The sequence below is a fragment of the Fusarium flagelliforme genome, assembly GCF_020744385.1.
Source record: "Fusarium flagelliforme strain FIESC 12 MPI-CAGE-AA-0113 chromosome Unknown B0J16scaffold_7, whole genome shotgun sequence".
Taxonomy (NCBI): domain Eukaryota; kingdom Fungi; phylum Ascomycota; class Sordariomycetes; order Hypocreales; family Nectriaceae; genus Fusarium; species Fusarium flagelliforme.
In genome coordinates, this window is record NW_025763509.1 from 1,236,493 (window position 1) to 1,259,959 (window position 23,467).

The 23,467-nt window shown below is 49.2% G+C and overlaps 8 protein-coding genes across 8 annotated transcripts; 4 read left to right on the forward strand and 4 right to left on the reverse strand.

Moving 5' to 3' along the window:
• Positions 1–14: 14 nt before the first annotated feature.
• Positions 15–2,002, reverse strand: B0J16DRAFT_348815 (uncharacterized protein). The gene is made up of 4 exons (XM_046128798.1): positions 1,773–2,002; positions 1,130–1,657; positions 940–1,074; positions 15–883 (listed from the first exon to the last, which is right to left on the reverse strand). The coding sequence occupies exons 1-4, from the start codon at positions 1,830–1,832 to the stop codon at positions 125–127; spliced, it is 1,482 nt and encodes a 493-aa protein (XP_045978918.1). The 5' UTR covers positions 1,833–2,002; the 3' UTR covers positions 15–124.
• Positions 2,003–3,179: 1,177 nt separating this feature from the next.
• B0J16DRAFT_183149 (uncharacterized protein) lies at positions 3,180–5,194 on the forward strand. The gene is made up of 7 exons (XM_046122662.1): positions 3,180–3,488; positions 3,542–3,574; positions 3,638–3,679; positions 3,739–4,074; positions 4,124–4,351; positions 4,408–4,444; positions 4,494–5,194. The coding sequence occupies exons 1-7, from the start codon at positions 3,427–3,429 to the stop codon at positions 5,034–5,036; spliced, it is 1,281 nt and encodes a 426-aa protein (XP_045978919.1). The 5' UTR covers positions 3,180–3,426; the 3' UTR covers positions 5,037–5,194.
• Positions 5,195–5,351: 157 nt separating this feature from the next.
• B0J16DRAFT_388401 (acyl-CoA N-acyltransferase) lies at positions 5,352–6,026 on the forward strand (the record flags this gene model as incomplete). The annotated part of the gene is made up of 2 exons (XM_046131741.1): positions 5,352–5,760; positions 5,818–6,026. The coding sequence occupies 2 exons, from the start codon at positions 5,352–5,354 to the stop codon at positions 6,024–6,026; spliced, it is 618 nt and encodes a 205-aa protein (XP_045978920.1).
• Positions 6,027–7,476: 1,450 nt separating this feature from the next.
• B0J16DRAFT_183202 (uncharacterized protein) lies at positions 7,477–9,595 on the forward strand. Its single transcript, XM_046122663.1, has 4 exons — positions 7,477–7,720; positions 7,782–8,488; positions 8,535–8,912; positions 8,964–9,595. The coding sequence occupies exons 1-4, from the start codon at positions 7,636–7,638 to the stop codon at positions 9,528–9,530; spliced, it is 1,737 nt and encodes a 578-aa protein (XP_045978921.1). The 5' UTR covers positions 7,477–7,635; the 3' UTR covers positions 9,531–9,595.
• Positions 9,596–10,390: 795 nt separating this feature from the next.
• On the forward strand, positions 10,391–11,736 carry B0J16DRAFT_183215 (aquaporin-like protein). The gene is made up of 3 exons (XM_046122664.1): positions 10,391–11,060; positions 11,113–11,416; positions 11,473–11,736. Exons 1-3 carry the CDS (start codon positions 10,722–10,724, stop codon positions 11,673–11,675), a joined length of 846 nt encoding a protein of 281 aa, XP_045978922.1. The 5' UTR covers positions 10,391–10,721; the 3' UTR covers positions 11,676–11,736.
• A 646-nt stretch (positions 11,737–12,382) lies between these two features.
• On the reverse strand, positions 12,383–14,644 carry B0J16DRAFT_183221 (uncharacterized protein). Its single transcript, XM_046122665.1, has 2 exons — positions 14,163–14,644; positions 12,383–14,113 (listed from the first exon to the last, which is right to left on the reverse strand). Exons 1-2 carry the CDS (start codon positions 14,373–14,375, stop codon positions 12,392–12,394), a joined length of 1,935 nt encoding a protein of 644 aa, XP_045978923.1. The 5' UTR covers positions 14,376–14,644; the 3' UTR covers positions 12,383–12,391.
• Positions 14,645–15,503: 859 nt separating this feature from the next.
• B0J16DRAFT_348834 (uncharacterized protein) lies at positions 15,504–16,843 on the reverse strand. Its single transcript, XM_046128799.1, has 2 exons — positions 16,514–16,843; positions 15,504–16,458 (listed from the first exon to the last, which is right to left on the reverse strand). The coding sequence occupies exons 1-2, from the start codon at positions 16,551–16,553 to the stop codon at positions 15,659–15,661; spliced, it is 840 nt and encodes a 279-aa protein (XP_045978924.1). The 5' UTR covers positions 16,554–16,843; the 3' UTR covers positions 15,504–15,658.
• A 764-nt stretch (positions 16,844–17,607) lies between these two features.
• On the reverse strand, positions 17,608–23,320 carry B0J16DRAFT_418056 (uncharacterized protein). Its single transcript, XM_046133732.1, has 5 exons — positions 22,996–23,320; positions 22,722–22,947; positions 22,610–22,675; positions 19,165–22,562; positions 17,608–19,109 (listed from the first exon to the last, which is right to left on the reverse strand). Exons 1-5 carry the CDS (start codon positions 23,133–23,135, stop codon positions 17,663–17,665), a joined length of 5,277 nt encoding a protein of 1,758 aa, XP_045978925.1. The 5' UTR covers positions 23,136–23,320; the 3' UTR covers positions 17,608–17,662.
• Positions 23,321–23,467: the final 147 nt, after the last annotated feature.

The window sequence follows — 23,467 nt, forward strand, 5'->3', positions numbered from 1 at the left end:
TAACCACATGGGAATCCCGAGCAAGGTTACATCGAGCAACTAGGCAACCTGGTCCGTCTGACCCGGATATCAATTATCCAGCCATGTATACACTATTCTCAACGTCTATACTACCGCACTATCACTAGACCATCAAGTCCCTGGCCAAACCTGGGGCAAAATAAGCGAGTCTAATGCCGTACAAATCCCGAACCGAGATAAGCCGCATCTTGCAATCCTCCACTTGTTCAGGGCTGCTGTGAGGGCTAACGATGATAACAGAGAGTGGCCAGACGAGGTGGTACATGATAACGCTTTGCCGTTCCGGTACCGAGAGAGGCCGCCCCTGTTTATCGACCTCTCCCATCAAATAAGGCATGCAACTGCAAACCTTGTGAATCATAGCCTTGATCTGCCCCTCGGAGATGGCGCCGGCGGTCCGGGCCAATTGCATCGCGCCGTCATCTATCGATTTCAGCTGTAACAGAGCGTCCGAGCACTTGTATAGCCTCTCGAAGAAGAGGACCAAGAACAAGGTAAACAGACACCACGTACATGCCGTCCATCGTGAATCGAAGCTGATGAGATTCTGATTCGTCGGGGTCGCCGGCCGTTTGTCCGCCGTCTCCCGCGGCCTTAGCTTGGTCGGTATTGCATCCTTTTCGATCATGGCCAGCTCCTTAGCGATTGCCAAGGCTTGTTTGATGCTCGACACGAGCTGGGTTTGCTTCTCAGCCTCCGTCAATGGCGAGTCTGCAACTGTGATTTGCCTGGCAGCTCGATAGAAGTGTCCAATGCGCGTGACGACCAGGGCCAAGCGAACGCCATGTCTCTTCGTATCCAGGTGCGCATCGGGAATGGCGAGGCATTCCATATCGTCTTTGGCCAGAAGCGAGGGGATTTGCTTTGTCTGTGTTTTAGGACCCATGCTATAAAACAGCTGAATTAAGATGCACTAACCATTTGTGTAAAGATCCATCCATGAAGTGACGATTCATCGACGTTTGTGAGCACTCGATGACCTACAACCTCGAATAACTTGGAAATGCCTGCCATGTGCACGGCCTTTGTTGTTTGCCCTTGGCACTCGATATCCTGGAAAGTCTCGTCAGCGCGTGCAGATCATTTGAGGCGCAGGGGCTTACGGTACCTCAATCATGCCCATGAGCATAAGGGATGCCAAGGTCTCATCTTTCAGGGGCCGCTTAGATGCAGACAGGTCTCTATTTACAGTACGTAGGGCAGCCCCATAGTGACTCCTTGCTGTGACATAGAGTGTTGAAGACTTGTAATGACGGGAGAGCACCATGTAAGCCACGGCCAGAGTGGCGGGGCGTATGCATGAGTGGCGGCTTGAATTCCGGTACAAGCCTTCGAGGAAGTCCAGGTGGCCTCTGAAGACACCGGGCGCCGGGTAGATGCAATACTCTGAGATGAAGAAGGCCAGAGACTCATCCTCGAATGACGGCTGGGGTTGTCTTGCGAACCCTGGGCTATATGACCTCGACCCCTTGCTGAAGACGAGGGCCTGGACAGATTTGCGCGCGGCATTGGGCTCACCGCGAACAAGACTATGGCCTGGCTCTCCATGAAATCGGAACGCTAGTGGGCGATCATAGCCAGGGCATGGAGCTTTGTATAGCTCACAGCGTTTGCATCCTGGACGTCGACCATCGCACTGACAGGGACAAACGAGTTAGCACACGATGGGGACTGAAACGAACGACTGGCATGTGATAAATAAATGGAGATGGAAGGAAAAACTAAATTAAAAAAATAAAAGAAAGAACCACCTTGATCTTTCGTTTTCTGCAGCGGTCGCAGCCCCGGCTGAGGGCGCCAGGGAAGACCATGATTTCGCTTGGGGGGATTGCTTGGCTTGCTGGAACCAACAGGGAACGAGAGAGGAGCGTGTATAGCCAGTGGCTGTAGATACGATACGATACGATACGATGCGATGCGATGCGATACGATAAAATGTACAAGATACAATATACTGTACTGTGCTGTACTGTAATGCAGACCCCAGTGGAGCTTGTAATGTATGGGCTGTTGTTCTACTCTGCAATAGGGCAATAGGTGCATGCGGTACGAGAAAAGACTGTGGAGAGAAGTTGATGGCTGGCTGTTCTTTCAGAAACGAAGACCAATCAAGCTTGGCGGAGACGTGTCTGGCTATCTGAGTCAGCAATCATCTCACGTCTCCGAAACAACATTGGTGGATTTAATCAACAACGGCTTTCTTGTCGGTCCGTAAGACGTCAAAGCGTTTCAACCCACGTCGCAAGCTAGTCCAGAAGTGGAGAATATGATTACGCGACCTTTTTCTTTTCTTCCATTCTTTTCATCTGAAGATATCCTGGGTTTAGAATTACAGGCCTCCAACTGCCAGTACAGGGCTCATCTACAGGGTCTACTACAGGCTCTACAGGGCACACTGCACAAGGACGGACACCAGGCACACATCATGCAAGGCATCAGCCTATCAATCTACCATCTGATTAATTTAATTATAGCATCTCCATTCTATTATAAACGCCACATTTTGTTGGTTTCGTCTGATCGCGTCCATGCTGTGAGACAAGATGCATGAGCTTTCCCTTATACAGCAAAGAACAACTCTTGGGGTAGTCCCCGGAAGTCTTACCCGCACCTGTCACCACTGTCGATATTGCACCCAATACCACACACATATCTGTACTGTACAGTTTTCCCCCCAACTGGATGAATCATTCCAATGATGGATCCGAGTTAATCCTCTTTCCCATTCCTTCCTGCACTTCTCATTTTTTATTGCTACGTAGCAACGCTCCCTGCCAGTGTCACCTGACCCCACCCGGGGTCCGTCGTCCGGGTAGAGTACCATTGCTAGTCTTGATAATTTCCTACTCTGGACTAACCCTACAAGACGCTTCTCTTGGTACCTGCTCAACGTAGCATTGGATCTACTCATGTACCGTTAACGGCGAGACTATACACCAGGTTCATAGTCTCAACTGGTTCCCCAGTTTCCCTGATAGGCCCCTGTTTACGACCACATCCTCGCCAAGCCTTCTAGGCAGTTCGAGGAATGACAGCCGAAGCTTGTGCGGCCAAGACGTGTTCTCGGCCGGGCCTGCAAAGATCTACCTACTTCCTAGTACCTTGTACAGTAATTTTTCACGATCCTCTTTACGTCAGGAACCGCTCATTTTGCATGTCTCAAGTGGCGTCCAGGCCTAGACTCAGGAGAGTCTCGAGTCATAGCATAGCATAGGGTGCAGCCTATACTAGGCCGAATCTGATCGGACATCCAAAGTCTAAGCGCAAGGGTACTTAAAAGATGCATAAAACCGTCCTGTTCCCAGCCGGCTGACTACCCCCGCTGATTAGCTCTCGTCGGTCGATATACGAAGACGCTCGTTCCCTGGCCACTAACTTACCCTTTTCCTTGATCATATCATACACATGTCGTACAAGCCGCCAACGATGAGCAACCACAACCACACTAGGAACGGCAATAGAAGAAGGTGAGAAAGCTAAATTTGACTTCACTCTAACAAGTGACTGACAGTATAAATAGCCATACAAAGTCACGCACGGGCTGTTTGACGTGGTGTGTTGGACTGGATATTGTCGATACTAGTCGACCATGATGCTAATCATTTTTCTGGTCCAGCAAGCGCCGTCACATCCGTTGCGATGAAAACTATCCCCAATGGTAAGTTGCTTCTTCCTTCCCTACGTGCCAAAGGCCATCAGCTAATGTCTTGATCACAGTCAAAACTGCACCAAGCACAAGGTCAAATGTGCATTCCACGACGTCCCATCGCAAGAAGAAACACTACTACAAACATCACCAACCGGTAGCAAAGTGCAGCCTTCCTCGACAACGAAATCTCGTCGACCCTGGTCGGCAAAGGCTAGGGCAGAGGTGAGGCAGTGGAGAAGAACAGGATCCATGCCAATACCGGACGCGCGCATCAGAATAACCCTGCAACCAACCATCTACTCTGAAGATGATCTGTGCTTTGTCTACCAGGCTGCAAGTAACCAACACAGACTTACGGCAATGGGACTTAGCAAGCTTACAATTATATCCTCCTACTTGCCGAGGTGCGTTGGAATAATACTATCTATACCTGTCGCTAACTTTGACTTGTAGCTTCTTTCGAATCATTGCCACATCTCGATTAGCCATGAATGGGGTCCTCGCTCTCTCCGCATACCAAGTCGCATCGGTTACACACTGCCAACACGCCCGACGAAAAGAATACCAATACCAGATGCTTGCGATACAGGATCTCCGAGAATGCCTAGCCAACTTTAGCCCTGAGCATGCGGACGGGGCACTTGTTGCTTCTATGGCGCTGTTATGGCTCTGCGAGGATATGTATATGCAAATCTCTCGATGATATGCATTAGCGAAGCGCTAACAAATAATCCTAGGTCGAGCCGAAGTCAAATATCGGAAGGAATAACGGCTGTAAGTGCTACTTCGGGAATAAACGAAATTCCATCTAACCGGACTTTAGATACTGGAAACCTGTCACCGACTGGGACACACATCAGGATTCTACCTTATGCTTGCTAAAGCTTGGCGTCCAGCTTCCGACCGCTGTGCAACTCCCAACTCCGAATACGATACGTCCATGGTCTTACAGGACCTCATTGTCGAGATGCACAAGTTCAAGACTTATCTGAAAGAGCAAGAGCCTGAGGACGACAGCTGCAAAAAACTACGGTCGCTTATCTCCCTGGCTCAAGATTTGGCAAAGCTTAGCCCAATGACCCCTCCCGATAAGCAGTTTGAGCGTGTCAGGCTGCTGCGCGACTACAAGCTGTGGCTTCCTCTCAATGACTTATTGTCAGGGAAGAACCTTTCGAGCACGTTGATGGTTAATGGCTACTTGTACGCGCTGGCACTTTACGCCCAGAGACATACATCGCAGGCTTACATGATTGACTCGATGGTGGACTTGGAGGAGTTACTGCAAGACACATTGCGGCATGTGAACCCCGCCGACTCGTATATTGAGCCGCTTAACAACCTCAGGGGGCTCGTGGCTTCTATGTGACGGACTTTGTCAGTATGCGGATGTTACAAATTAATAATTATATGCATGTTATGTTAGGATACACGAACAACAACAATAATGGATAGGAACAAATAAGTTAAATTACTCAACCAGTTCATGCTTCATATAATTCAAAAAGAAATGCAGCGTGAAGCCTTGGCCATTCAGATGGAAGGAATATGATGACAAAGATCTCCTTATCTGTCCAGCCAATGGAAGCTGACACCGAATCCTTTGTAATGCGACGTCGATCAAAATCTCGCAGCCGAAGGATTCGGTCAATCCTTCTCACGTCAACCTGCAACTTCGCTTAACATGACATCTCAGACAAGCCCGGACTCGAAATCTCTCCGCGTCGAGAAAGTCGTTCTGGATGACATTTCCACGCTCACCGAAGTGTGGTTTGCAGCATTTACTGATGAGGGCATACGACGCATATGGCCTGATACACCGGCCGTCCGCAATTGGTGGACCGAGGCTAACAAGCATGACCTCCTTCACAAGCCGTTTCAACACTATATAAAAGTGATCGACCCTCAAACCCAAGACCCCCGGGGACGACCTCGAATAGCCGCTTTCGCCAAGTGGGATACTGAGATGCCAGAGGGGCGGGGGCGTCGATACCCACCGTGGACCGAAGACCAGCCAAGCCAAATCTGCGACGAGTTTATCGCCAAGGAGGAAAACGAGAGGTTGCGAGTCATGGGCGACCAGAAACATTACTGTGAGTGGCCATGCAATAACCAACCAAAAACTCAGATTGAGGCTGACTTGCGGTCAGACCTCGACACGCTGGTAACACACCCGGACTATCAACGCCGCGGAGCCGGGTCAATGCTTATGAAATGGGGCTGCGATATGGCGGATGAGAATAGGGTTGCAGCGTATGTGGATGCTAGCAAGTCGGGGGCGGCCTTGTATGAGCGTTTCGGATTTGTGGATGAGAGTCTACCTGATTCTGGAGATGTCGCTTCTATGGCGAGACGATAAGGTAGTATTCCGGACATAATTAGCCAACTAGCTGTTTTATTACCGTGCAGTAGCGTATGGAATGTCACTGTATGAGTCTGGAATCTCTTACCATGGGTTGGTGCATATTGTCTGCAAGATAGAGATCGTCCAAAGAACCACAAAGCATGACAATTATTCATGCTGAGTAAGTATTTCCAAGGTTCGCCAAAGAGGAAGCAGCGATATCGATATCGTCTTTGCTTTTGATACTATAGCTGGGAGTTGAAGCAAATCACAGTGGACAGACTATGGCGTGATTCGCAAGAAGATGGCATGGCAGGGCTTTACTGGCTTACAGGTTGCCAATCAACAATCTAGAGTTGAAATAACACCGATGGAAAGAAGAATGAAATGGCTGCCGGTGAAGTTGATTGGACTTTTGGACGAGTGACACGTGTACTCGGTCAAGGTTTCGGTGAGAGGATCGCGGCTAAAGAATTACCCCAATGCCGAATTAAAGGGTCCGATACAGCCCACAGGGGTGTATTCTCACAACGGAAATAGTTCAACTTCACTATAGCCAGTAATTTACCTCCTATGTATCAACTTACTACTGGGCGAGATGGAGGTCGCTAGGAAGGTCTCGATACAGTGGAATATACGTGCGGAATAGCGGAAGTAGGGAGAATAAGCCCCTGCGGGCTGTACCAGGTTTCCATCTAAGGTACCAGCAAATCGTATGGCTTTATCTTATCGTCTGCTCTTTGGAGCCCAGAGGATGAAGAGGCCTGAGGATCCAACCCAGCCAAAACTCACCTCGATGGAGGCGAATCACACGACATAACATCACAATAAACTTTAACAAATCCCACAGAACACAAACTCTTTTCAACACAGAACCAGAGGGAAGATATATATATAAGTTTAACACTAATACCTACTGACTAGGGCGCGGTGTAGTGGTAAGCGCCACCGCACCGTCGCCCTGCAGGTAAGTCACGAGTCTCCTATATTCGAATTTGCCAAAACAGAAAAAAAAAAAAAGACAAAGACGCGAGAATAAGGTTTCCCATGACTTGACTGTACAGCCACTTGCCATCCACCGTGACAGATAACGTGACGGTTAAGTTGTAAGTCCACTGTGATGTGCCGTAACTCCACTGTCACGGTTAACGTGACAGCCGAACTTGTGACTCCGCCGTGATGTGTTGTGTCGGTGATGTGACATGCCATAACGTGAACTTGTCATGTAATCTGTAATTGTAATGTAATGTAAACTTGCAAGTCGTAGGTCGTAATTTGTAAATTTTATTGTATTTTTCGTTTTCATCGCCCGACGATTGCGATAGTTATCGTTGGTCGAAGGCGTGTTGTTGTTTTTGCCCAGTCCAAGTTCTATATGTAGTTAAGCAATGTAGAACGCTGCCCACGATACATCATCTATCTTAACTTCATATGCATATCAAATACCAATTTATACCCCCCGGCCAGGATGGTGTTATTTCCCCGTTCAGTTGCCTAAAACGGTGACATTGCTGACATCTGCATGCACGGTTCTTCAATGATCCGAACCGAGGTTACGATGCAGTCAGCAATAGCTTCCCCTCTCAAAATACTTTGTAGATAAATCGCTACGGGTCTCGACATAATGGGAGCTCTGAAGCATCACCGCCTCCCTACCCAGTGTGGTATTTGTGCCCAGACTATAGAGGACGCCGATGACATCGTACCCTGTAAGTTGCGCTTGGCGTATCGCCATTCGTTATGAATATCTACACTTGCTAATATGCTTAGTGTTGGGAAGTGATCTAAACCCTGAAATCGCATGCTGTTTAGACAGAACAACGCTCGTGAAGTTTTCAGAAGGAGACGTCCCCGAAATCACCATTGGCGGGAAAGTTCTCTGCTGGTCGGCTAACTGCTTCCGATGCAAAGCTGGCTCCGAGGTTGTAGGCTTACACACTCTCTGTCTTGCGATCTTCCAAAAGAACTGTAAGATTGACCGAGCTCTTGATCGGCTATGGACGACAGTAGGTCAATCGAACACTTGGAAAGGCGCTCCAGTTCTTCGTCTTGATCGCCAACCCACACTTGCGGTAGACCTTGTTCGTGAGAAGGCTGAGATCTATGGCATCCCCATGTTGAGTGAGCTACCAGCAGAGCTCGTCCACTCCATTCACAGATATAGCAACAGTGCAAAATTCTGGCATTGTATCGCAGCTCTGAACCTGGCTAGGGAGATATCTAACCTACAACCAGACATAAGCCCGCCAATCACTGATGTGCCTTTGCGCGAAGTTCTGGCATGGACAAGGGGAAATTCTCCCGTTGAACTCTCCAAAGAATGCCCACCTTATGCACTACTTACCCTCGATAGTCGAGGTATTTGCAAGATTGACAAACTCCAAGAGAGACCGCCATATCAGCCACGTCGTTCGGACAAGCAGGCGTTCGTCGTGCTACATGAAGATGAGTTTCAGGATGTTACAGTTACATCAAAGGTTGTGCATCTTACCACTCGGATGTTGTTGGTCTAACTCGAGGTAGTTCAACGTCTTAAGACTCCAGCGTCCAAAGAATACACGAGGTTTCCAGATCTGGGATACCCCTAGCCCCCCTTCCCTTGAAGACTGCGAAATCCACGGTCGTGTGTCATCATCGTTACAGCTCAAGACCGTCGACTTGCGTGGTGTGTCGGGCCTCACTTTCTTCTTCGCTTTTAGTAAGCTTTATGCCGTGCATGCACATACTTCGGCAAGACCGTATGCAACTTCGACCTTCGAACGCCTTTCCGGAAGACGGCAGCTTGATGTTGGCTGGGCATACCTGCCGATGCCCAGAGGTGAGGAGATCTGCTCCATAGTTATCAGGCTGAAAGTCACTTCAAATGGACAAATATCTACATTACAGAAACCCTGGTTCCTGGTAAGTTTGCAACTATTGGCCATTCCCTCGAAGCACTGCTAACGGTGTTAGATTCGAACGAGATTGGCTGGCGACATCTCCATCGGCACGTTTCATTCGGGGGCGCACAAAGATATCGTTCTCAGCCAATCAAGCCCCGAATTGCTCATATATAGTGCTGCCGATGTTGGTCCAGCAACGATATTTGGAACATACCCCCGAGAAGAGCAGAAGCGCGAAATATCCCCTCCATTTCCCGACCCTTGGTCCGCTAGCCCATCATTCATTCCCCACGTCCATTGTTACTCGGCGCCTTTGGATAACGTCAGCTGCATGAACGTCCTGGAAGATGATGGAGGTAAATGTAACGGGTTTCTGTTGGAATATAACGATGGGGCCCAGAGGGCGCTAGGGAACTGCCGACTCGGTGTAGATCGCATGGTGAAATATTGGAAGCCGTCGCGGATCTGTCAAATGGGCGGCCCTCAGGGAAGTCCACGTTTGCCCATGTCTTATGTCGAAGCTGGTAATGATGACGAACATGAGCACGAGTTGCTAGGCTGGACCTGCAATCCTTGTCAGGGCGTTCTTGAGTTTTGGTTCTCGAAAGATCTCTCTATCATTCGGGTTGTGGAGTAAGATCAATACGAGCGAAGTGGTACCCGTCAGGGTGTCAGAAGAATTGACCGTTGTAGGCATAAGACACGAAACAATTTAGTCATCTTATGTTGGCTTAGACCAGGACTTAGATCACTTTATTTTGACGCCCTAAGCCTTGAAAGCCAATTCTTCTGTTATCCACCTTGTGCTGTTGGTATTGTGACACCGTCCTTGGCGCGGTAATGTGGTCAGCCATTGCTCTCTTGGCATTTGCTTAGGATTGCACCTTGACCGACAAAGACAACAGAGTGTAGTGGAACATCAATCGTGATTGCCCCTGCTGTGCCGATTGATATGCGGTGCTAGGTCGCTGCTAGTAGAGTCAGCTCGAAATGATCTCCATTAGGTGCAGAAATGTGCTCCGGCTGAGGTCATAGAGGTCAGCATGATAGCCACTTTCCTTGCCCAGCTGTAGGGCACAGACATGTCAGCTCTACCAACAACCGAGAAACATCAAATTGATCTGCTGGAGATGCAGTGCCAAGAGGTCATTGCAAACGCTGATCGGTGTGATAACTGTCTGTGCAAGACCTTTATAGTCTGTAGAGAATTCCACAATCTACAGAGGCGGCCCGTTGCATATGATGCCATGCTTACTCCCTCAGCAGTGATCGACCGATAGTCTGATCCAAACGGTTTAGTACGACTCGAGCTGGGCAACCACTTTTCCTCATTGGGACTCGTGATCTTCATTTCCGGACGTCAAGTCCGGGCTAGTGCGACGCTGATCCAATGAGCCGCTGCTGATATTCACTCTAATTCAATGGTTTGAGACGCAGACAGCTGCCAAGCGGAGAGGGGGACTCATGTCAAGCTGTGGAATTTGTCGTAAGATGAGATTATAACTGGCTAGCCTCAACGGGCGTCCCCATTCTTTATTGACAATTCTGACGTTTTTGCCGCGTTGCAGTCTCACAGAGGCCAGCTTGTGTGCGCGTCATACCTGCAGCCACTGCAAAAGTGCACAGAGGGAAAAAGATGAGCCCTTTGTTCAAGGGAGATGATTGCAATTATTAAAGCCTCATTAGACGACTCCAATTACTCAATCAACCATTAAACATTCCTCTCTATCTCTTCAAGTTTACATACTTACCTCGACTCAATCCGCTTTTATTTTGCTTTTGACTTATATTTCCCTCTTCAATCAAGTCCCCCTTCCGTTCCCTCAACATGGCAGACATTCATGGTTACGACGGTCACGTGAACGGCCACCACGGACACAACAGACACAATAAACTCTACGTTCATGAAAAGCAAAAACCACGAAAGCACCTAAGCGAGTTCGGCACTCACTTGGTAGCGGCATCTGGAGAATTTGTGGGCACATTTCTGTTCTTGTACTTTGCTTATGCAGGCAATGTCGTTGCTGTCCTCCAAGAGCCCATCTCAGGGCCCAATGGGTCATTGGCCAACAACACTGTCATGTATGTCGCCATGGCATATGGCTTTTCGCTCCTAGTGAACGTCTGGGCTTTTTACCGAATTAGTGGTGGACTGTTCAACCCTGCAGTAAGTCGTTCTACTTTCAATCCATCACTTGGGTTATCTAACCGTGGACCAGGTCACTTTTGGACTCTGCCTATCTGGTCAACTCCCATGGATACGTGCACTGTTCCTTTTCCCAGCTCAGATCACTGCATCCATGTGTGCAGGTGGTCTTGTCAACGCCATGTTTCCTGGAAACGCCTCTCTTGCAAACACTACGCTCGGGCCCAACACTTCCATCGCCCAAGGTGTTTTCCTCGAGATGTTCTTCGCAGCACAGTTGGTATTTGTAGTCTTGATGCTGGCCGCTGAGAAGTCTCGTGATACCTTCCTGGCACCTGTCGGTATTGGTCTGGCTCTTTTCGTCGCCCTTATTCCAGGTAAGCATTGTCATTTTCGCCATCGTCTCAAGTAGACTAACAACATTATGTAATAGGTGTCTTCGTGACTGGCGGATCTGCCAATCCTGTTCGATCCTTTGGCTGCGCGGTTGGCTCCAGAGAGTTCCCTGGCTACCACTGGATCTACTGGGTTGGTCCTTTCCTTGGTGCTGCCCTTGCTGCTGGTTACTTCCGCCTCGTGAAGATGATGCACTACGAGGAGGCGAACCCTGGACAAGACAGCCCTGTTGATGTGTAAAGAGCATTTTAAGCTTTTTTGACTTGGCCATCTTCAAGCTGGCGTTTGGGCTCATGACTTAATAGCATGGAGGATTAATGGGAAACAGCATGGAGGAAACCAATTTGCAAGAATGGGGGTTGTTAATTATTTAGAACGATAGTTGGGACAGTACATGCATGGGATAGCAACAAGGAGTTTGGCATTTGAAACAGCCTTTCAATACCACAGAAGCACAATCAAAATTCGAGACTTTGAATTCGCATCTCTCAAGTCATAGTAGCGAGTGAATGACGGAGACGCTCAAGATAATGACAATTCAGCTTTTAACAAAGTTGCACATTTGAAGCAGCATGACTCCGATTTGCACATGATATATCGGAGTCATGGTGCTTCATGTTTGCCCTACCTTGGTGTAAGGTTCGGCTTGAGGCACAAAATGACTTGCTTGCTTCTTTCTGGCCTGGACCGTGATATACACAATCAATACAAACGATCCCAAAAGCGGAGTGCCTCCATATGCAAGGCCTAAAAGTACATGTCGGATACAGTATCGCTTACAAAAGATCTGCGAAGTAACCTTGACAGACCTCTACCGTAGAAATACACAGAGGTTCAAGACAGAAACAACACAGCCGTCCAATGAGCATTTTCTCATTAAAAAATGTCAGTATTTGTCATGCATATTGCTTATTACCCATCATAACAGACCCAAATAACAATCTAGAATACAACGCTCATAGTTCCCATGCTCCTCTATCATCCATAAACACCACATCCCACCAGTTTTGCTTCTCCTTCTTGGCCCATTTCGACATGCAAATGCCATCAAAGTCCGAAGTCACCAGCTCCCTCCGGAGATCCATAAACCGCCTGATCTCCTTGTACTTCTCAAGACCCCAGTAAACGATCTTGCCGTCCTCGGGAGTCTGTATTCTGTGGAGAGGTTGCTGTCGGCGCTGCTTGAGCTGCGCCGTAACAAGATCGCGCAGATAGGGGAAGAACCACATGCGGGGCCACCACCAGATGCGACGGCCCTTGAGGTTGTTGATGTGCGCATTGTGATGGATGTTGACGGGGATGGCAGTGGTGAAGAAGTCGGCGTAGACGTTCATGTCACCCCAGTCAAGGCTGCGTCGCTGTTCCGCACTTACAACGCGACCAATGGGGTTGGTGGCGTTGGCAATCTCGGGAGGAACCTGAGTGAGACGAACAGGCTCGATTTCAAGCTCTGCGGATCGCGCAGCGATCATAGTTTGGTTGTTGAGCGAGACGATGTCGCCATCATCTTCCTCAAACACAGTAGGGATGGAGATGGTTTGGTAGTAATCTAGGCCGACATGGTACTCGAACTGGTCACGAACCATAGCAGAGGCATTCAGGTTACCGTCAATATTGTCACCGATTTCTCGCATCCACGTGCGCCAAACCTCTTGCTCTCCCCAGATCTCACCGAAGAAACCTTGGTCACTGTAAAAGTGGTTTCCTTGGATGGCCTTTTTGTCCGTGTAACGATCCTGAGCGCGTCGGAAGTATCGTCGCATGTCGCCAACAGGTCCGATGAAGGCTCCACTGTTGATGTACTTGGGACGGACATCGACCATGCGCATCTCCGGGTCAGCATCTGTTTCAGGTCCGTAAAGGTCCTCACGAAGAGGACTCTCTGGAAGCTCAGTGCAGTGAAGCTCAGATCCAGACGGAGGGCTAGGCCAGCACCTCTTCTGGGTGGATACCATGATGGTCTGTTTCATGGGGCATGGGCCGGAGCCAGTCCATTGCTTCTGCAGACGCTCGTCGGCCTCGGCATTTAGATCGTGGTAGCGCTGAATGAGAACACTGGGAGGAAGCTGGAACCAGGAATCGGAACTATCAGCTACCATGATAAGATCGTCTGCGTTCAAATGATCCTTGTGGCTCGACTTGAGACGCACGCTCCAGTCGAGGTAATCGAGAACACCGGCAATCTTGGCGAGATGGGAACCGCTCTTACCCCAGTTGAGGATGATGGGTGTGGGATATCCGAGGGCTATAGCCGTAACCATGGCCTTGCAAAGATTAACACCTGGGGCGTTTGCGGGGAGGAGAATAATCAGACGACGATTGGAAACTTGTTGCGGCATCTTAGGAGGCTTGGACATGACGGGAATGGCGACGGGAACCTCAGGAGCTTCTGGGGCATCGAGGGCATCCACGGAATCCGGAGCAGTCTCAGCATCCAGGACAGTCGCAGCATCGGGATCCTCCGGGCTGGTAGGGATAGCAGGGGCTTCCGGATCGGCAGGAACTTCGGATTCATCAAGGACATCGAGAGAATCAGGGATATCAGGGACAACATCAGCAGCTGGTGATGAACCCTTGACAAGACCAGGAACGACTCCAGGAGTAGCTTTCGGCACAGCCACCTGGCCCTCAGCCACCTCAAACACGTCGCCCGTTCCATCGGAGAGGTATTGTCGGCCCTGCAATTGTTTGTCAGTTTGGTCATTTCACCACTCACGATATTCATACCTCAAGCGCCGCAAGAGCCAAGAATGTAGGAACAAGAAGAATAGCCGCGAGTACAAGGAACATTCCCCGAGTCGACAGGCGAAGACATCTTCTCGGCGTATACTGAGAGGTTGTTTCCGCCTTGTCCTTCACTGTTGTCGTGGGTAGCTCTTGGTACCCAGTGTTGTTAAACATCTGACTCCACCAGCTACCAGTTTCTCGAGTGTTCGACATGATGCCAGAATGACCCAGTAGTTGATCTCAATTGACCAACTAAACTTCGAGTCACTTGCCTAAAATGAGTGTTCAAAAGAATGGATGAGCGAACCGAGAGAGAGCTGGAAAACCCCAAGTAGTTCAGGTCATATATCAAGGGACTGAACCCCTAAAAAGTGCATGAAAAAGGGATTGAAGCCACTGGAATTTTGAGTCTCCCTTGCGCAGGGTGTCTTGGCAAGAATGCATTTATCGATTGGTTGCTTTTGTTACTGCATCTTCCGTGAAGGTCAGTGGTTGAACGACTGTTGAGGGAAGAAGCAAATGGCTTGCCAAGTAGTTTGTCTCTTATTGTCTCTCGGGCGCTCAGGGGTAGAAAAATGCCAACAGGCATTCCACATGCTAATCGCCGCCACCTCAAATGGCGTTAAAAGGGCCACAGAATAAATGCGCCCTCGAACGCGATCGACTTGTTTCTTCCTTTTTGCTCCTTAGTTGAGTAGGCGCTAATGCCAATAGCTCCCTATTACCCCTGGAACGATATCGCTAGCGCTCAGCTAGACACCACCTAAAACTCGGGGCCCAACATCGTGGCGCTTCAATTTGCGTTTCCAAGAACACGCCATATTTAGCTGGATCTTCAGTCTACAGCATCTCCCCAAGCATCAAAATCGATTGAATGGCTCTCTGTGTACCTTGGCAGAGGTTACAAAAGTATTCGGCCCACTGAGACAAACGCATCGTCAAAAGGTTGTTGAACATGACCACGAGACTTTGTCACAATTCTCCAAGTCGGGAAGAGTATTAAATCACACATCGCCCGTCCCAAGAATGTTCAAACACATATTACGATACAGATATTTTTGCCAATAATGGATGCATGACTGGTCTTGATGTTTTTGCCAGGCTGGGTGTTTGTTACCGACCGGCGCGAATTCAGCTTATCGAACTGGCTCCCTCATCAGATCGCATCGCAGCCTACGCTGAGCGACATCTGTCCATCGCAGATTCCAGGCTCGCTATTAATTCGATCGCAATCTGCTCTCGTTATTGCGCATGTTGAGCTTCATACTCGAACAATGCAAACTTCATTGCGCACAGTTCTCTTGTCACTGAAACGAGGTACCGATGAGCTGGAAAAAAGCAACGACGCTGACTTTTATTGCTATGAGACATCGCTAATAAAACTCTTAGATAAGGCTAAATCGACATGTACCCACCCCTGCGTTCCTAGCCCGCCCAGATCATTCCTCCTCAAGCAAGGGAGATCTCCCTTGCTGTGGGTGTGCATCGTCCTAATATTACGCATATATCGGAATCGATTGCTGCTCAAATTGTGAGAATGCTCCTGTTTTGACCACAGTGGGAACATCCTGCGGTATCGATTGTCTGAGGTACAATGCCAGAGGAAAAGGTCGATCTTCCTGTGTCCAGAAGCCTTCCCCACTGACGGCGCGTCGGCGATAATTGCCCGCTCGCGTCCCTTGGATCAATCCCTCAACGTCTTTGCGCTCCGAGGTTCGCTTGTCCCATTTTAGTCGGAGGGAGTTGAAGTCATCGCTGAATAATATTGATACATTGACTGGGACTGCAGAGGATTGTGAGGATGATAGTAGGAGTTTGTAGGTTTCGAGGGTGAGGAAGGGGCTGTAGACGAGGGTTTCTTCATCCATCATTCGTCCCGCTTCGCCAAGGTCAGCGATTGACGGTGTTTTTAGCACCACGATGCCAAGACTTTGTAGAAAAGTATCGTCAGCTGCTGTAAACGTCGGATCTTGCGCGTAAATTTGAAGAACGCTTTTATCGCTTAACGGCAATGCAAGATGTGACGCGATGGCCATGAGCATCACCAGCTGCTTGATGCGACGCTGCTGATCCTTAGCGTCAAGCAAGCTCCCTAGACCCAGTGAAACAATTCTGGTGATGCGTGGTCGGTTCTTGGTTCGGAGCATATCTTCGATTGTCTTTGCAAAAGCGGATTGGTTGTAAATGTCCATCGCATCTTGATAAAGTCTATAGAGTTGCTGGAGCTGCTTGCCGGATGAAGCATTGTTTTTTCTCGAGTTTTGTGACTTTTTGCTGGGTGCGTAGTGGTGGGCTTCTAGGGGTTGTGTTAGTGGGTTGGGCGCTAAAACGAGTAGCCTGGGGTGAATTACCATCGCTCTCAGCCATCTGCATCTTCTTTGAGTGTCGCATTATTACCAAAAATCTCTTGATGCTGTATAATTCTAGGATGTCTTATTGTTTGATGAAAGTGACCTTGTCGTTATTGGGAATGAGTTTATTGGTCTTGGAACTGAATATCAGATTGATGCTATTCTCATTTACAGCCGGGCTTTCATCCTCTCATATACTCAATCCATTCGACACCACCCTTATGAGATCCATCAGACTCATCCATTACTTTCTCGGTGTTCGGTCGTCAGCAAAAGCCTTTGTAATCTTCCGTGTAACGATATCCTCTCCATGTAAGCTACAGGGTTGTCGCGCTGCGGCGTCCCATTGTTGCTCACTGCATGACAGGCCGTTATCTTCATTTCTAAGCCAACGTCCACTAAACCATTTTGGGTTCAACGTTACAAATCGACCAAGCTGACAAAAGCTTCAATGACGACAGCTTCCATATTTATCACGGAGTAAATCAAGATGCTTGGATATCGTTTAGATGAAATGGAAGATTCTTGAATTAGTATGGATGTACATAAAATACACTCGCGCCCGACTCTTGCGCGTATGGTTTTGGCCGCCTAGCAAAATCACTGGACTGCTTGATGCGACCGTGAGCCAGAAATAACCTACAGCGGCAAAGCATTCGCATTTCCAGTCCAGCATTTCGCATCATCGGTAAATGGCTCACCGTCAATCTGCTCCTTCCATTTTTTAATTAACTGCATAATCCTTCTTCCTTCTAAAGTGACTCATTTGACGGACTCTTGGTGTTCTTGTCGAAATATTGCGCACCTCGGCCTTTCTAAAGCCCGACTCAGCTACCGCCAATCGGTCTTGGCTTTTTCCGATCGCGCTGAAGCGGAGGAACTTTTTCAAACTCGGTGCTGGAGGATTGCCGACAACTGAGCCTTTCAGACCCCTAGTCAGCTTTCGAGAATGTAGCCGCTCAATTGAATGGCAGTGAAGGAAACATCAGACTTTTTTTCGGTCGATCGAGAAATTGAGGATAATATTTAGTCTCCAAGCGATCGCACGGCACATCGAATTTGGTAGAGAGCATCAAATGTAGCAATTCATAGTACAATCTTCATTCATTCCTATCTACTTCATCAAAAATACCCAAGAACTATCATTCCTCAACCAAACCGATTGTGATCCGACCAAGGGACCTTCATCCCCATAAATGACGTCCGCGATGACTTCCTAGTTGCTTCTGGTCTGGGCTGTCCAGGAACACCAGGCGCATACGGCACGAACCCAGGCTCGGGCGAAGTATGACTTGGAGGCGTGAAGCTCGGTGGTGAAAACCCAGGTTGTGTTTCATGAGGCGGTGTTTGTTGTTGGGGAGGCTGATACGCCTGGAAAGCGTTCGCTAACGATCCAGGAGGAGTTGAATGCCGTACATTGTCGCCCGAGCCGGGTACGTATGGTCTGTATGTGGGCGGATGAGGACCAGTAATTGGCTTCCTTCGGATCGGACTTGATGCTTGTCCTGATGCCATGGAACCGAGGTCGGATTGTCGTTTGAATAGTGGTTCGGGGTTAAAGTCGAGGATGCCTGTGGCTGGACTGTACAGGTCTTGGACCGAGTCGGCAGAAGGTCCTGATGGTGTAATAAAGGGTCTGTTTATCTGTTCTTGAAGAGTATGACCATGACTTGGCGCAATCTGAGGTTCGTCTGCGGGAATTTTCTCCGAATGAAAGTTAGACATTGCAGGCTGGAACGCTCCCAGCGGAGTTTCTGGTGGTACTCCTCCGTACACAGAGCTTCTCGCGCTCTCAACCTTAACCTCCACAGGGGGATCATCGTAATTGAGTTCCTGGCCCTTGCTCTGCACACTGCGAACCACCGCAGTGACAGCAGCATCGCCGGATTCCATAGAGACTCTCATTGCATCCATCAGCTTGGAGACATGCTCGACCACTGCCGAGGTAGTCAAGTAATCGCCGGATGTGAAAGCCTTCTGCAAAGCATTGTTACCATCCTGATCCACGATCAGAACGTCTGCGCCGCGCTCGAGAAGTAGTTCCACGGACTCGTGCTCTCCCCTTCCAGCCGCCAGCATCAGCGCCGTGTTGCCGTAGATATCCTTATGGTTGATGTCCGCCCCGGCGTCGAGGACGAGCTGCAGCGATTCCTTGGATAGGTAGAACGCTGCTTCAACAAGAGGCGTGGTATCATCTGAGCCACCTAAAACGTTGACGTCGGCCTTGGCTGCGATGAGTTTCTTAAAGATATCCTCTTCCATCTTCTTCGCTGCGCCGATGATAGGATACTTGTTATCACCTCCTCCGAGATTGGGATCGGCCCCGTGTTCAAGTAATATGTCGACAACCTCGTCGTTGCCGTATTCGACGGCGACTTGCAGGGCTCTACGTTCAGGCATATTCTCGTGAGTCGTGAATTTGTTGACGTCGGCGCCGCGCTCCAAGAGGAGCTTGACTACATCAATATGGGCATGTTCCGCAGCGGTTTGGAGAGCCCAGCCGTCATCAGAGTTGATGTCAGCGCCAGCATCTAGAAGCATGGTAACAATGTCGTGATTACCATCATACGCTGCTGCTGTGAGGGCATTGCCATATCTTTCGATCCATGGTTAGCAAAGTCTTTCATCACTTGTTTGTTTGGAACACTTACACTTCACCAGTCGCGTTGGCACTGGCTCCATATCTTAAAAGCAACTCGACAGTCCTCTTGTTCTCGTGGTCAGTCGCTTCGTATAGCGATTCATCCAGTGCCTCTGGGGATATGCCTCCCTGGCTATACTCCCATATAGCCTCGAGGATTCGTAACTCCTCATCACCGTCAGATCCCTGAGCTGTGAAGAGAAAAGCCTTGTCACAGTTCAGACCGGGACATCTCTCAAGTATCATGGTAACGATGTCCCAATGTCCTTCGGCAGCTCTTGCTGCCTCGTCCAGAGCTTGCTGCTTGGCATCCAGCGACTGTTCAAAATCGTTGAAGAGTCGCTTGAAAGCTTCAGTTCGACCCCATTCTGCCGCTTTGATCAGTGCAGTTTCGAATTCTGAGGAGGGCAGTTTGTCTGAGTACTCGCTTATGAGGAACTCAAAGACCGAGAGGTCGGCTCTCATGGCTGCCAGGGCGAGAGGACATTTCACAATCTCTTCATCGTCATCTTCATCCCCATCGTCATCGCTATCGCTGTCGCTACCACTGTCATCATCATCATCGTTGTCGTCATCGCCATCACTGTCTTCGTTCTTCCCTTCCTCCTCCTTGTCTCCAGACTCAGGCTCATCATCCTCCTCTTTCGGAGTGACGAGAGAGACATTGCGAGCAACCAAAAGCTTCACCGCTTCGGTGTTTCCAGACTTAATAGCTGAGCAGATCACGGCTCCAGATTCCGAACAGCTGGCATTTGGATCTGCCCCTCGTTGCAAAAGCTGTGTCATGATCTTAACGTCTCCTACCTCTGCCGCCATACCCAAAGGAGTCACCGCATCCCGCTCTTTGCCCGCATCGAGATTGGCGCCTCTGTTGAGGAGTTCTTCCACATTTTCGGATTGACCAAGATATGCGGCGAAATGAAGCGGTTGGTTGTCAAGGTCATCGTACGCATGCATGTCTTCAGCATATCCGTTGTCCATTAGAGCGGAGACAAGTCCTCTAAAGCCAATGGCAGCCGCGACGTGCAGTCCAGTGAGGCTGGCTCGGTTGAAGTAACCAAAGGACCAAGTCAACCGATTGTGTTCTGTCAGCCAACGGCGTCGAATCTTGGAATCCTTCTCCCAGAATTTCTCTTCCCAGCTAAGCGCCTCGGCAATTTCAGCTGTAGCCTGACTGGCATGATCGAGCCAATGCTTAACAGCGTAGGCTAAGGCGATGTCCTTCAGGCGTGGTGCCTCGGGGTCTTCTTCCTCGTACTCTTCTTGTTCATTCCCGCCATCGGAGGGCCCAGAGCCATCGTCAGAATCGCTATCCTGGGCCTCATTCGCGACAGAACCCTCATCGTTCTCATTCTCCTCGGCTTCTTGATGATCAGCGTTACTTCCTGATCCATCTTCATCCTGTTCTTCTTCGACAGTATCGAGTGCCTGATCCGCGTCCTCTTGCAGCTCCTCTACATCTTCATCAGGAAGGTCGCCGAAGGTCTCCATGACGTGACTGAATGCACGGAAACCGAGAATTCCGTGCTGCAGTTTGATGTCATCTTCTGTGAGACCTAGTAGTCGATGAGCATTCTCAAGAAGATGGGTCTTGACCACAGGGAAGGCGAAGCATACAGTAGGCTCAATAGAGCCCTCGTTCGTCTTGAGCACGATCAAAGGCCTGCACTTGAGAATGAGTTCGTGCAGCTCTGAAACCTGTTCATTCGATGATTGCAATCCAGCAAGAAGGCCAAGCTCTGACTCGGTCGGATCCACATACGTGAGAACAAGCACACGCAGCATCTCCTTAATCTCGCCAGCTTTGGATCGGTTCTTATCCAAGACATCCTGCCATGCAGCATTGAGAAGCGAGTCCAGTTCTTGCGGGACACCTTCGAGTAGACGACGGACTTGGAGGTCGTTGTCATGCTGCGGTAAGTCTTCAAGAGAATCGCATGTGATGTCGATCCATTGCGTGTTCTGGGCTCGCTGACCGATGACACTGCTGGTGAAATACACTAGAGCCTTGCTGTACTTCTTGTGTTGCACCAACTCCTGCACCTTTTTCTGCGCATGCTTGCGTAACTCCAGCTGAACCTGGTCGCCGTACTTCTCATCTTCGAGATCGACTAGACGGATTAAAGGCTTCCTCAGCGCCTGATCGATTTCCCAGGACTGGCCACTCGTGAACATCCATCGTACAAGTGGACGTCTGCCACTTCCATCGTGCTCGATTTCGGAGCTTATAAGACTCAACAAAGTCGCTGTCGAGACAGCGTCTGGAGAAATAGTCTCCAAATTGTTGATGACAAAGTACATCCGAGCCCCGATAAACACGTCATCCGTAAGGATGTCTTGGAGTACCTGCCACAGATTCTCGACGGTGAGTAAAGCTGCAGTCTCACGCCCTTTCTTCTTGAGCAGAAATTTGGCGTGTATTGCAGCCAACTCTTGTTTGGAAATGATCTGGTGGATGAGAGCCTTCAACAGTTCCTCGGCTGTACTATAGTCTGCTGTTTTGTCGCAAAAGAAATAAGCCAGGTAGACTTGTGACGAGGCTCGATGAGACTCCTCTGCGTTCTCAACATCCGCCTCGTCTTCATCTTCTTTGGACAACTCCTCAATCTTCTCAATGGCAGACAAAGCAGCACTTGTCTTACCACGGCCGTCGCGACCACGAACCCATAGACAATCGCACTTCTTGACGAGTGATGTATCTTCCGCATCGTTGGGCTTGGAGAGCCAACCTATAAATTCAGGTTCCTTGGCGAACCAAGGTGATGTTGTCGTGTTACGCTTGATAGCCTCTCTCTTCCTCAGTACTGACGCACCTTCCAGTGCTCTTCTTGCTTGGTTGACGAGTGCTTGGTCCACATGACGTGTTGCGTTGTGCCGGCTCTTGACGCGCAGACCTGAACCATTGATCAAACGTTTCAGGGGACCTCGCACCAACATGTACTGGTCGTCCTTGGAACTTTTGAACTTGACCAAGTCTCGATGATTGGCGGATAGTCCCATCGTTTCCATGACACCGTCCAGGACGGCAGACTCTCGTGTGACAAACTCGCCAACCTTTTTGGGGAGTGGAATATTCAGGACTGATAGAAACTGAGGCATTCCGGACAAGTCCTTGATAGTCGTAGGCTGTTGCTCATAAAAGCCGTATAACTGGATCTTGGGGTCGGTCTTGACTGCAAGACGAATAAACTCCTTTCTGAGCTCATTCAGGTATTCATCGTCAGGTCTCATGAGCTCGAGGAGTTTCGACGCTGTTGAAGCTCCTACCACTTCTCCTACATGAGAAAGCATACAGGCTAATGACGCGGCTTCAGCGCCCTTGAAAGGAGTTCCAAAGAAGGCGCAGCCAGCTATGGATTCAAACATGCCAGGGAAGAGGTCTGGTCGCGATGCAGCGATGCAGACAGCCTGTCTATGTGAGAAACGCTTGGACAATTGGGAAAGGTCGCTCATACCTTGGCGATAACAAGTCCACCCATACTGTGTCCAATAAATGTGATCGGTCTCGGAAAAACGGCATTCTATGAATGGTTAACCTCAACCTCCATTCTCAATCTGTAGACCTACCTCTCTCTTCACTTTTAATCCTTCAAGTAACGTCTGTGCTAAGTTGTGCAGAAACTGCTTCACTTTTATGGCGCCAGTCCATGATGACTCGGAGTGGTAAAGGAGGATACGGGCGTTCTGAAAGTCGCGAGATATACCATCTTCATCACTTGCCCAGTTGAAATTTGTTTCTGTTGATTTGAAGCTCAAAAGTGGGTGAGCGCCCAGTCCTGGAACAAATACAATACTATACGTGTTAAGTAACGATCAATTGTTGATGACAATATCTGCTTACTCCATGTCTGTCTTCTTGTCAGACGAAGAGTCGGGGTAGAGCTGCTTGACTCCCTGCTCGACATTTTCGTAACCTTTTTTCGGCTTGGGAGCCGCCAACGGAGGCGGGCCGCGCCGTGTTGCTGAGCGATGAAGCGACATGTTTGTTGTGATGTTCAGCTCCGGATGATGAATATTGGAACTTTTGGTGTTGTGCTTACGGTCCGGAGAGGATGGAGCGGGAAGCCAAGCTCTTAATTTTAGCTGAGTGGCTTAGTGGTACCACAAGGCTGCTAGTCCGATGAGGGCGTAGCATCCGGATTGACTTCTAAATAAAGGGTGTAAGAAATAAAGATAACAAAACTCCCAGAATACAAAGTAAACTGACTGATTTATTTTAGAGCCATTTCTGTCACCACTCATTTTGAGGCCGCTGGTTTCATTTTCAGCCCCCAACACTTAGGCAAGACCAGGGGGTGATAGGAGGATACTGT

Bases quoted from the DNA above. Each gene is read 5' to 3' on its own strand.
- B0J16DRAFT_348815 (XM_046128798.1), bottom strand. From the start codon at position 1,832: ATGGTCTTCCCTGGCGCCCTCAGCCGGGGCTGCGACCGCTGCAGAAAA. The intron at 1,658-1,772 runs GTGGTTCTTTCT...TGTCCCTGTCAG, and splicing joins GCAGAAAACGAAAGATCAAG to TGCGATGGTCGACGTCCAGG. The intron at 884-939 runs GTTAGTGCATCT...ACACAGACAAAG, and splicing joins GATGGATCTTTACACAAATG to CAAATCCCCTCGCTTCTGGC.
- B0J16DRAFT_183149 (XM_046122662.1), top strand. From the start codon at position 3,427: ATGTCGTACAAGCCGCCAACGATGAGCAACCACAACCACACTAGGAAC. The intron at 4,352-4,407 runs GTATATGCAAAT...AAATAATCCTAG, and splicing joins TTATGGCTCTGCGAGGATAT to GTCGAGCCGAAGTCAAATAT. The intron at 4,445-4,493 runs GTAAGTGCTACT...ACCGGACTTTAG, and splicing joins TATCGGAAGGAATAACGGCT to ATACTGGAAACCTGTCACCG.
- B0J16DRAFT_183202 (XM_046122663.1), top strand. From the start codon at position 7,636: ATGGGAGCTCTGAAGCATCACCGCCTCCCTACCCAGTGTGGTATTTGT. The intron at 8,489-8,534 runs GTTGTGCATCTT...AACTCGAGGTAG, and splicing joins ATGTTACAGTTACATCAAAG to TTCAACGTCTTAAGACTCCA. The intron at 8,913-8,963 runs GTAAGTTTGCAA...TAACGGTGTTAG, and splicing joins TACAGAAACCCTGGTTCCTG to ATTCGAACGAGATTGGCTGG.
- B0J16DRAFT_183215 (XM_046122664.1), top strand. From the start codon at position 10,722: ATGGCAGACATTCATGGTTACGACGGTCACGTGAACGGCCACCACGGA. The intron at 11,061-11,112 runs GTAAGTCGTTCT...ACCGTGGACCAG, and splicing joins GTGGACTGTTCAACCCTGCA to GTCACTTTTGGACTCTGCCT. The intron at 11,417-11,472 runs GTAAGCATTGTC...ATTATGTAATAG, and splicing joins TTTCGTCGCCCTTATTCCAG to GTGTCTTCGTGACTGGCGGA.
- B0J16DRAFT_183221 (XM_046122665.1), bottom strand. From the start codon at position 14,375: ATGTCGAACACTCGAGAAACTGGTAGCTGGTGGAGTCAGATGTTTAAC. The intron at 14,114-14,162 runs GTATGAATATCG...AAACAATTGCAG, and splicing joins TGGCTCTTGCGGCGCTTGAG to GGCCGACAATACCTCTCCGA.
- B0J16DRAFT_348834 (XM_046128799.1), bottom strand. From the start codon at position 16,553: ATGCGACACTCAAAGAAGATGCAGATGGCTGAGAGCGATG. The intron at 16,459-16,513 runs GTAATTCACCCC...CACAACCCCTAG, and splicing joins GCAGATGGCTGAGAGCGATG to AAGCCCACCACTACGCACCC.
- B0J16DRAFT_418056 (XM_046133732.1), bottom strand. From the start codon at position 23,135: ATGTCGCTTCATCGCTCAGCAACACGGCGCGGCCCGCCTCCGTTGGCG. The intron at 22,948-22,995 runs GTAAGCAGATAT...TAACACGTATAG, and splicing joins GACAAGAAGACAGACATGGA to TATTGTATTTGTTCCAGGAC. The intron at 22,563-22,609 runs GTATGAGCGACC...TCACATAGACAG, and splicing joins GTGGACTTGTTATCGCCAAG to GCTGTCTGCATCGCTGCATC.